The following is an 11,830-nucleotide window of genomic DNA, read 5'->3' on the forward strand; positions in this document are numbered from 1 at the left end:
ATTTCAAAACTGTCTAAATACAGCCACATATAATTGCCAGACAAGTTGAAGGTTCAAAGTTCTTGTGATTTCGCACAACTTTCAGTGCTATTCCAAATCCTCTTGGGGGTAAACAAAAAAAAAATACATTAACAACAAAAAACATGGATTTTTTGTTGTTGTTGTTGTTGCTGCTGCTGCTCTAAAGCTCAGAAGAGAGAGGGGGTTCATACATTCTACATCCCGAACCCACATCCTGAGCCCAAAAAGCAAAAAAAATATCTGCTTTTTGCAAATTGTGAAAGAGACACTTTTATTTACCATGCAAATACACTCAGCTTTCCCCTAGTTTAGCCTATTGCTCCCCACAACTTTTGAAAATTGTTATTCTAAATTAAGAGCACATGAATGAGAGAGGGATGTCCTATCAATTGAAGAAGCAGTCACTGGGTCTGCAACTACACAAGAAGCCACTTTTTAGTTCCCTTTCCAGTTCTCAATATATTTGAAGCAGTTAGAAACTGCTCGAAGTAATATTTTTTTAAAGAAAAGAAAAAAAAAAATAAGGTAAGATATGGAAGAAAAAAAAAAAAAACAGATCCCTTATCACATTGTTTTTTAAAAAAAAATATTTATCATTGTTCCTGATGTCTCCCATTCTTCCTAGTCCTATCAGACTCTTTAGGCCAAAGTTAAATAACTCTCTCTTACACATTGGCAAAATATTACTCTTTGATTATAGGGGTCTCTGTGAAATATAATCACAGTGCTTTAGTAGGCCTCCACTCCATCATCATCAGTAAGACCATGTTTTACATCCCTTACAGATGTGCACCCCTGTCCCTTGCCTCCATACTTAGAACACATATGTGAAATGTTCCATTCTTACCAGTGTGTGACTTACTTTCTTCACCTAACCCTAAAAACCCTATACCACCATCTCTCAAAACTCTGAAGCTTTCTTTTTCCTTCAAAGAAGAAATGTGACCCTAACATCGTAAGGCAAAGAAAGCTAAACTCCATGGAAAAATGAAATCGATGCAACAAAGAGAAGGAAAGGAAAGACGAGGGGGGGGGAGGGGGCGGGGCGGCGGGGGGATTGGGTGGAAGTGCCTGTGTCTACCGAAGGAGAAGCTGCCAGACTAATTTATGCAATTCAAGTGTTCTGGGGGAGCAGGAGACTGGTGCGTAGAAAAATAACAAAGGTGGGCTTCCCACCTTCCTTACCGCCATGGAGCCAGAGGAAGATGCAATATACACACGGATCACCATCTTGGGAACAGCTTCTGTAGTTCTTTGAATCCTGCAAACGGCTGGAGAGCAGCTGCAGCAAAGGCTGGAATCAAGCTAAGAGCCGTACAGAGGTTGGAAAAGAAGGGTGGGGGAATGTGGAAGGGGAACTTGCCAGAGCCCCGCCCTTGGCTGCTTTCACTGTGCTCCGACCGCTGCAATCCCAGCCCCAAAGTCCAGAAGGCACAGGCTCGTTTGCATCATTTCTTTTTTTCTTTTTTTTTTTTGGGGGGGGGGGGGGCGGGGGCGTGGAATCTCGAATAGCACCGCGAGATCTGTTGAAACATTTATTTTTGACTGTTCACTCCCGGAAAATCAGGAAAGGAGAAAGAAAAAGAAAGGAGCGTTGAGTTAAATTTGATTGCAGGGAAGGACCTTTCCTCACGGAGAGTCAAAGTCCTGCGCCTTCTGGCTCGGAAATGTATACAAATAAGATATTTTCTTTGAAAGAGGAAGTTCTCCTTTGGAAGAGGAAGTTCTACGTTGAAACCAGACCTTAGTAAGAAAGCCCAAGTTCTCAAAGCCTTGTACATTTTAAGACTGCTATTTTGTAGTGATTGTTTTGGAGTTAGCTGACGGCAGGAATTGGACCCTGAAGGACTGAGTGCTGTGGCTTAGGAAAAGTATCAGGTTTCCACAAGTTCAGAAAGAGCAGGATTGGTTTTCTTTTTGAGTTTCGCTTTTTGTTAAATTAGGGAATCCTGCTTCCGTGAGAATTCTCAGGAAGCCTGATTGACTGGCAAACTCAAGAATGGAGGAAGAAATTGCAAAGAAAAAATTGAAAATGCGGTGTAAGAAAGTGAATGATTTTTGTTTTGTTTGCTTTGTAACTGGTTATGGAAAGGGAATTTGGATCGTACCTTTCAGGAGATGTGGAAATGGTGACCAGAGAGAGCAAACGGTTATTTGTCACTCTAGGGAAATGAGCAAACAATTGATAATGCCCAGAGTGGTTTCCACTGACTATCAAAACAAATGTAAAGTGTGTTTCTAAGGATCTCCCACCACAATAATTATACTTCCCAGATTATGTCAAATGAACAGAAATAAGGAACTTGCAACATGACTGAGAGTGGAGAGAGTCAGTCACCTGTCCTACTTCTTTACTTTTACTTTGTCCTCCCTCTCCATTCTAATGCTTTATCATATTTGCCTAGGTTGAATAACTGTAATAGCATCCTAATAGAGTCTCCCTTCTCTAATCTATGTGATCCGTACAATAACCTTGAGAGGTAGATATAATCACGTCAGTTTTTCAGATAAAGACTCAAGGAAAATCAGGAAAATGAGTAATTTTCCTAAAGTCATTTACTTAATAAATTCCAGAGTTAAGATCAGACTTCAAGTTCAACCAACTCCAATGCTTGCCTTCTTAAATATCATTTTTAGTACATTGTGTGGAACAGGGAAAGTAATCAATAACTGTTAGCTATTTTTCTTCCTAAAACATAATTTTCATGTGTCACTAAGAACAGTGTGGCCTGAAATACTTAAGACAGGTTTTCACTGACTATGAAAACAAACATGAAGTGTGTTTGTTTCTAAGGAGCTCCCACCATTATCTGGCCCTACAAAATCCATAGTCTCATCCATTGCTCCCCAAACTAACTTCCTTGAATAAGCATTGTTTAATCCCCACTACAAGAAACATACTTATTCCTATTTCCTGGAGAAGGCAATGGCACCCCACTCCAGTACTCTTGCCTGGAAAATCCCATAGATGGAGGGAATCTGGTAGGCTGCAATCCATGGGGTCGCTAAGAGTCGGACACGACTGAGCGACTTCACTTTCACTTTTAACTTTCATGCATTGAAGAAGGAAATGGCAACCCACTCCAGTGTTCTTGCCTGGAGAATCCCAGGGGATGGGGGAGCCTGGTGGGCTGCCGTCTATGGGGTTATACAGAGTCAGACACAACTGAAGTGACTTAGCAGTAGCAGTAGCAATATTCCTATTTCCATCCCTTCGCTCTTGTCCCTTTCTTCACCTTTCCCCCACATAGTCTGTCTTTTCTGTGCTCTCCATCTGGCCCACTCTGATCTTTAATAAATACAAATAAAAATCTCTATACACATGAACAGGCTAAAGTAAGTAATGGTGACCTAGCCACCCTCATCATGGTTAACATCAGGGTGACTGTGACTGTGCTTCCCACCCACAGGACAGGAACATCTTCCTTCAAGTTTTGATTTGGCATGATGGACATAATTTGCAATATAATGACATAATCAACCCCTCAACTCTTAGTGGTCAACATATACTCTATTTGAACCTATAATCTATTTTGAACTGATGAAAAAGTAGAAAGAAAAAAAAAAAAAACTCTTCTAATGATTCTACATACCCATATAACAAAATTGGTAACTCCAGAGAACTGAATGGTAGACAGTATTGGCAAAGACCAGTTAGTCTTATCAGGAACTTTGAGAAATGGGAAGACAATTGCTAGTATTTAATTTCTTTTAAATACAGATATACTAACCTAAGTGAAAACTTTCCAAATAAATTGGTATATAAACAAAATCTGCAGGTCCTTATTAACAGTACTTGGGATATGTGGGGGAGCCGGGTAACCAGTGATTTTATCCTAGAATAATATTATAGATTATATTATACTTGATCCTTACTAAGATACAATGAAACTAAGCCATGCCATGTGGGGCCACCCAAGAAGTACAGGTTATGGTGGAGAGGTCTGATAGAATGTGGTCCACTTGAGAAGGGAATGGCAAACCATTTCACTATTCTTGCCTTGAGAACCCCATGAACAGTATGAAAAGGCAAAAAGATAGGACACCAAAAGGTGAACTCCACAGGTCGGTAGGTGCCCAATATGCTACTGGAGATCAGTGGAGAAATAACTCTAGAAAGAATGAAGGGTTGGAGCCAAAGCAAAAGCAACACCAAGTTGTGGATGGGACTAGTGATAGAAGCAGGATCACCAGTAAAGAGCAATACTGCATAAGAACCTGGAACTTTAGGTCCATGAATCAAGGCAAATTGGAAGTGTTCAAACGAGATGGCAAGAGTGAACGTCAACATTCTAGGAATCAGTGAACTAAAATGGACTGGAATGGGTGAATTTAACTCAGATGACCATTATATCTACTACTGCAGGCAGGAATCCCTTAGAAGAAATGGAGTAGCCATCATAGTCAACAAAAGAGTCCAAAATGCAGTACTTGGATGCAATCTCAAAAATGACAGAATGATGATCTTTGTTCATTTCCAAGGCAAACCATTCAATATCACGGTAATCCAAGTCTATGCCCCAAACAGTAACGCTGAAGAAGCTGAAGTTGAACTGTTCTATGAATACCCACAAGAACTTTTAATAACTAACACTCAAAAAAGATGTCCTTTTCAGTATAGGGGACTGGAATGCAAAAGTAGGAGGTCAAGAAACACCTGCAGTAACAGGCAAATTTGGCCTTGGAGTACAGACTGAAGCAGGGCAAAAGCTAATAGAATTTTGAAAAGAGAATGCACTGGTCAGCAAACACCCTCTTCCAGCAACACAAGAGAAGACTCTATACATGGACCTAACCAGATGGTCAACACCAAAATCAGATTGAGTATATTCTTTGCAGCAAAAATGGAGAAGCTCTATACAGTCAGTAAAAACAAGGGAGCAAACTGTGGCTCAGATGATGAACTCTGTATTGTCAAATTGAGACTTAAACTGAAGAAAGTGTAGAAAACCACAAGACAATTCAGGTATGACCTAAATCAAATGCCTTATGATTATATAGTGGAAGTGAGGAATAGATTTAAGGGACTAGATCTGATAGATAGTGCCTGAAGAACTAGGGATGTAGGTTCATGATATTGTACAGGAGACAGGGATCAAGACCATCTCCAAGAAAAAGGAATGCAGCAAAAAAAAAAAAATGGCTGTCTGAGGAGGCCTTACAAATAGCGATGACAAGAAGAGAAGCAAGAAGCAAAGGAGAAAAGGAAAGATATACCCGTTTTAATGCAGAGTTCCAAGAATACCAAGGAGAGATAAGAAAGCTTGTCTCAGCAATCAATGCAAAGAAATAGAGGAAAACAATAGAATGGGAAAGACTAGAGATCTCTTCAAGAAAATTAGAGATACCAAGGGAACATTTCATGCAAAGATGGGCTCAATAAAGAACAGAAATGTTATGGATCTAACAGAAGCAGAAGATATTAAGAAGAGGTGGCAAGAATACACAGAAGAACTGTACAAAAAAGATCTTCATGACCCAGATAATCACGACGGTGTGATCACTCACCTAGAGCCAGACATCTTGTAATGTGAAGTCAAGTGGGCCTTAAGAACCATCCCTATGAACAAAGCTCGAGGTGGTGATGGAATTCCAGTTGAGCTATTTCAAATCTAAAAGATGATGCTGTGAAAGTACTGCACTCAATATGCCAGCAAATTTGGAAAACTCATCAGTGGCCACAGGACTGGAAAATGTCAGTTTTCATTGCAATCCCAAAGAAAGGCAATGCCAAACTACCGCATAATTACACTCATCTCACATGCTAGTAAAGTAATGCTCAAAATTCTCCAAGCCAGGCTTCACCAATACATGAGCTGTGAACTTCCAAACGTTCAAGCTGGTTTTAGAAAAGGCAGAGGACCCAGAGATCAAATTGCAAACATCTACTGGATCATCGAAAAAGCAAGAGAGTTCCAGAAAAACATCTATTTCTGCTTTATTGACTATGCCAAAGCCTTTGACTGTGTGGATCATAATAAACTGTGGAAAATTCTGAAAGAGATGGGAATACCAGACCACCTGACCTGCCTCCTGAGAAATCTGGTGTCCAGGTCAGGAAAAAACAGTTATAACTAAACATGGAACAACAGTCTGGTTCCAAATAGGAAAAGGAGTATGTCAATGCTGTATATTGTCACCTTGCTTATTTGACTTATATGCAGAGTACATCATGAGAAACACTGAGCTGGAAGAAGCATAAGCTGGAATCAAGATTGCCAGGTGAAATATCAATAACCTTAGATATGCAGATGACACCACCCTTATGGCAGAAAGTGAAGAAGAACTAAAGAGCCTCTTGATGAAAGTGAAAGAGGAGAGTGAAAAAGCTGGCTTAAAGCTCAACATTCAGAAAACGAAGATCATGGCAACCCGTCCCGTCACTTCATGGGAAATAGATGGGGAAACAGTGGAAACAGTGGCTAAGTTTGTTTTTTGGGGCTTCAAAATCACTGCTGATGGTGACTGCAGCTATGATATTAAAAGATGCTTACTCCTTGGAAGGAAAGATATGACCAACCTAGATAGCATATTAAAAATCATAGACATTACTTTGCTAATAAAGGTCCGTCTAATCAAGGCTATGGTTTTTAAACTAGTCATGTATGGATGTGAGAGTTGGACTATAAAGAATGCTGAGCACTGAAGAATTGATGCTTTTGAACTGTGGTGTTGGAGAAGACTCTTGAGAGTCTGTTGGACTACAAGCAGATCCAACCAGTCCATCCTAAAGGTAATCAGTCCTGGGTATTCATTAGAAAGACTGATGTTGAAGCTGAAACACCAATACTTTGGCCACCTGATGCAAAGGGCCTACTCATTTGAAAAGATCCTGATGCTTGGAAAGATTGAGGGCCGGAGGAGAAAGGGACAACAGAGGATGAGATGGTCGGATGGCATCACCGACTCAATGGACATGAGTTTGGTAAACTCTAGGAGTTGGTGATGGGCAGGGAGGCCTGACATGCTGTGGTTCATGGGGCTACAAAGTGTCAGACAAGACTGAGTGACTAAACTGAAGTGATCATTCCTATATTCAACCATCTCTTGACTGCATATTCTAGAATGATCATTTTTGCTTCATTTTCAGGTCAGTCAGTTCAGTCATTCAGTCATGTCTCACTCTTTGCATCCCCATAGAGTGCAGCATACAAGGACTCCCTGTCCATCACCAACTCCCAGAGTTTACTCAAACTCATGTCCTTTGAGTTGGTGATGCCATACAACAATCTCATAATCTATCTCCCTTTCTCCTCCCTCCTTCAATCTTTCCCAGCATCAGGTTCTTTTCAAATGAGCCAGTTCTTCGCATCAGGTGGCCAAAGTATTGGAGTTTCAGCTTCAGCATCAGTCCATCCAATGAATATTCAGGACTGATATCCTTTAAGATTGACTGGTTGGATCTTCCTGCTGTCTGAGGGACTCTCAAGAGTCTTCTCCAACACCACAGTTCAAAAACATGAATTCTTCAGCACTCAGCTTTCTATAGTCCAACTCTCCCATCCATACATGACTACTGGAAAAACCATAGCTTTGACTAGACAGACCTTTGTTGGCAAAGTAATGTCTCTGCTTTTTAATAAACTGTCTAGGCTGATCATAAGTTTTCTTCCAAGGAGCAAGTGTCTTTTAATTTCATGGCTGCAGTCACCATCTGCAGTGATTTTGGAGCACCCTCCCCCCCCCAAAAAAAAATAATAAAGTGTGTCACTGTTTCCATTGTTTCCCCATCTATTTGCCATGTAGTGATGGGACCAGAGACCATGATCTTAGTTTCCTGACTGTTGTGTTTTAAGCCAGCTTTTTCGCTCTCCTCTTTCACTTTCATCAAGAGGCTCTTTATCTCTTCTTTGCTTTCTGCAATAAGGGTGATGTCATCTACATATCTGAGGTTATTGATACTTCCCCCAGCAATCCTGATTCTGCCTTGTGCTTCATCCAGCCCAACGTTTCTCATGATGTACTCTGCAAATAATGTAAATAAGCAGGGTGACAATATACAGCCTTGACGTATTCTTTTCCTGATTTGGAACCAGTCTGTTGTTCCATGTCCAGTTCTAACTGTTGCTTCGTGACCTGCACACAGATTTCTTAAATCCTTCGTAGAGCAGTCCCAAACCATCTGTTCATGTAATTTGACTGGAAAGGTTCATTTGTCTGTTCAGTTGCTCAGTCCTTTCTGACCCCTGTGATCCCATGTACTGCATCACATCAGGCCTCCCTGTCATTCACCATCTCCCGAAATTTGCTCAAACTCATGCCCATTGATTCCATGCAACCATCTCACCCTCTGTTATCTCCTTCTCCTCCTGCCTACAATCTTTCCCAGCATGAGGGTCTTTCTAATGAGTCAGCTCTTCACATCAGGTGGTCAAAGTATTGGAACTTCAACTTCAGCAATTTTTTCAATAAATATTCAAATTTTCTTTAGGATTGACTAGTTTGATCTCCTTGAATTCCAAGGGACACAAAAGAGTCTTTTCCAACAGCACAATTCAAAAGCATCAGTTCTTTGGTTCTCAGCTTTCTTTATGGTTCAACACTCACATCCATACATGACTACTGGGAAAACCACAGCTTTGACTATACAGACCTTTGCCGTCAAACTAATGTCTCTGCTTTTTAATATGCTGTCCAGGTTTTTCTTCCAGGGACTAAACATCTTTTAATTTCATGGCTGCAGTCACCATTCACAGTGATTTTGGAGCTCAAGAAAATAAAGTCTGTCACTGTTTTCATTGTTTCTCCATTTATTTGCTATGAAGTGATGGGACCAGATGCCATGATCTTTTATTTTTGAATGTTGAGTTTTAAGCCAGCTTTTTCACTCTTCTCTTTCACCTTAATCATGAGGCTCTTTAATTCCTCTACCCTTTCTGCCATAAGGGTGATTTCATCTGCATATCTGAGGTTATTGATATTTCTCCCGGCAATCTTGATTCTAGCTTGTGTTTTTCCAGTCTGGCATTTCACATGATGTACTCTGCATATAAGTTAAATAAGCAAAGTGATTATATACAGCCTTGATGTAGTCTTTACCAATTTGGAACTAGTCTGATGTTAAATGTTCGGTTCTCACTGTTACTTCTTGACCTGCATGCAGGTTTTGAAGGAGGCAAGAAAGGTGGTCTGGTATTCCCATCTCTTTAAGAATTCCTCTGCCTTCTAAATCCAGCTTGTACATCTGGAAGTTCTCAATTCACATACTGTTGAAATGTAGCTTGAAGGATTTTGAGCATTACCTTGCTAGCATGTGAAATGAGTGCAATTGTGCAGTAGCTTGAACTGGAAAACTTAAGATCTGATTAAAGCAATAATGAACTCGAGTTTTCACACAGTGTTTGTGATCAATTGCCATAGGAAAGTTTTAATGAAATAATAATATTTAAAAGTTATAAAATGAATGTACACTATGTGCAGAAAACTTAACAAATTTTGGAAAAAAAAAAAAAAAGACCCACAACCCCAGTTTCTGGAGATAACTATTTTCAAAATGGTGGTGTAAGCCCTTCTAGACCTAGTCAGAGATAGACAAATGAGGGTGGGTGTAAGGGGTTGAGGAAAATGGTGAGGAGGAAGATAGAGAGAATATATTTTTCAAATTTATTACAAGATACATGCTATTTCATAAATAGCTTTATATCACTGAGAACATATATTTTAAACTTAGCACATGTCAGAAAATATTATTCCACATGATTTTTAATGGTTTACATGATTCCACTTAATAGATATAACAAAATATCTTTAAACATTTTTGTGTTATTGAACATATTGCTTGTTTTCAATTATTCTAAGTAATTAAGGCTGCAGTTTACATTTATCAACAGATCTGTCACCACATCTCTAGTACTCCTTTTTCAAATGAGTTCCTAGAGATGGAATTGCTGGCAAACTGAATAGTTACTCCAGTCTATTATAATTTGGGCTCAATGTTGCTCTGATCTAAAGTGGTACAGAATGTTGATTTTATTGAAGAACTGGCTTATATTTTCCTAATCACAAGAATGTGGTTGGGGTGGAAGAGGTTGTAAGCAGAGGCCTTATACCATTGTTGTAAAGAATGGAGTCTAAGAATAGTTCTTAGCAGGTTTTACTTTCTTCTTTTCTCTCTGATTTTCTTGATATAAGTCCTTAATGTTTGGAAATTTTCTGAGGGGGCAGGTGAAAGTGAAAGTTGCTCAGTTGTATCTAACTCTTTGTGACCCCATATAGTCCATAGAATTATCCAGGCCAGAACACTGGAGTAGGTAGACTTTTCCCTTCTCCAGAGGATCTTCTCAACCCAGGGATCGAACCCAGGTCTCCCATATTGCAGGCGGATTCTTTACCAGCTTAGCCACAAGGGAAGCCCTGGAGAGGGCAGGTAAATTCCTATAAATACTTCCCTGTCCCATAGCTCCTTTGATACACTGGTAGTGGCATCAGAATGAGTGTAACACTACTCAAAAATAAACATTTTGATTCCCTGTCCTGAATTTTTGGGCCAACTGCTGAGTTAGAGGGCATAGGGCAGTTTCAGTGAGCTGTACATAGTTTACATAGTGAGTGGTAGAATTGGGTGTATGACATGGGCATTTTTGAACAGACAGAATACGAAAGCTATGGAATTAAGGATATCTGTCACACGCAAGGGTTCCAAACAGGGATTGAATAAATTCTGGTAGATATGGGTCATGCATATGACATAGGATAAGAACTAAAATATGTCTCTCATTCGGAAATTCTACTTCAGGTTTCAGTCTCCATGCTTTCCTCTTTCAAAACCTTTCTGGTGTATTCACTGGAGGTTCTGCTTTATGATGAGAATACTCCCACATCTTCAACCTTTTCTCTGAATGTTCTTTCTTTGCTTTTTGTTGTTCAGTCACTAAGTTGTTTCTGACACGTTGCGACCCCATGGACTGCAGCACGCCAGACTTCCTTGTCTTTCACTATCTCCCCAAGTTTGCTCAGACTCATATCCATTGAGCCAGTGGTGCTGTCCAAACATTTTATCCTCTGTCGCCCTCTTCTATGCTTTAACTGACACTTACTTCTTCAGGACAGTTTTCTTTTCCTTTTCTCAAGTAGAGACTACTTATGCTCTCACGCCCTACTCAGGGTCAGGAGTCTCCAGATGACTTACCTTCATTCCCCATGCCAAATGAGAAAGTCTATCTATCTCGAAGTTTCATTATCTTATTCAGGAAATGGCCTCCCTGCGCAAAAGCAGTGCTAATGCATCACTGAGCTCTTTAATTCTCCCCTTTTCTTACTCTGATAGTTCATCATTTTCTTGTCTAGGTCTTTGATGATTTTAAGTTTTTGTTGTGTCTTCTAACATTTAATTTCATTAATTTATTTTTACAAACTTGTTTTGGGGTATAGTTGATTTACAATGTTATGTTGTGCTTTATTTATTCATTTATTTGTTTACAATGTTATCTTAGTTTTAAGTTTACAGCAAAGTGAATTGGTTATACATATACATATATCCACTTTTTATCATATTCTTTTCCTATATAGGCTGTTACAGAGTATTGGGTAGAGTTCCCTGTGCTATATGGCAGGTTCTACTTAGTTATCTATTTTATATATTTAGTAGAGTGTATATGTCAGTCCCAATCTCCCAATTTATTCCTCCCCCACTTTATCCCCTGGTAATATTTTTGTTTCTACATTTGTGACTCTACTTCTGTTTTGTAAAAAGTTCATTTGTACCCTCTTTTTTTAGAGTCCACATATGAGTGACATCATATATTTGTCTTTCTGTAGACAAATATATGATTTCACTCAATGTGACAATCTATAGGTTCATCCATGTTGC

General features: G+C 39.6%; 1 protein-coding gene across 1 annotated transcript in view; it reads right to left on the bottom strand.

Annotated features, from left to right (window-relative positions):
* SH3BGRL (SH3 domain binding glutamate rich protein like) overlaps nucleotides 1-1,412 on the bottom strand; it is a 70,779-nt gene extending 69,367 nt beyond the window's left edge. The window contains exon 1 of the mRNA XM_068962388.1: nucleotides 1,207-1,412. Within this exon, the coding sequence (XP_068818489.1) occupies nucleotides 1,207-1,251 (45 nt within the window). The 5' untranslated portion in view covers nucleotides 1,252-1,412. The remainder of the gene's footprint in view (nucleotides 1-1,206) is intronic.
* Between the last annotated feature and the right edge of the window lie 10,418 nt (nucleotides 1,413-11,830).

Source organism: Capricornis sumatraensis, chromosome X, assembly GCF_032405125.1.
Source record: "Capricornis sumatraensis isolate serow.1 chromosome X, serow.2, whole genome shotgun sequence".
Taxonomy (NCBI): domain Eukaryota; kingdom Metazoa; phylum Chordata; class Mammalia; order Artiodactyla; family Bovidae; genus Capricornis; species Capricornis sumatraensis.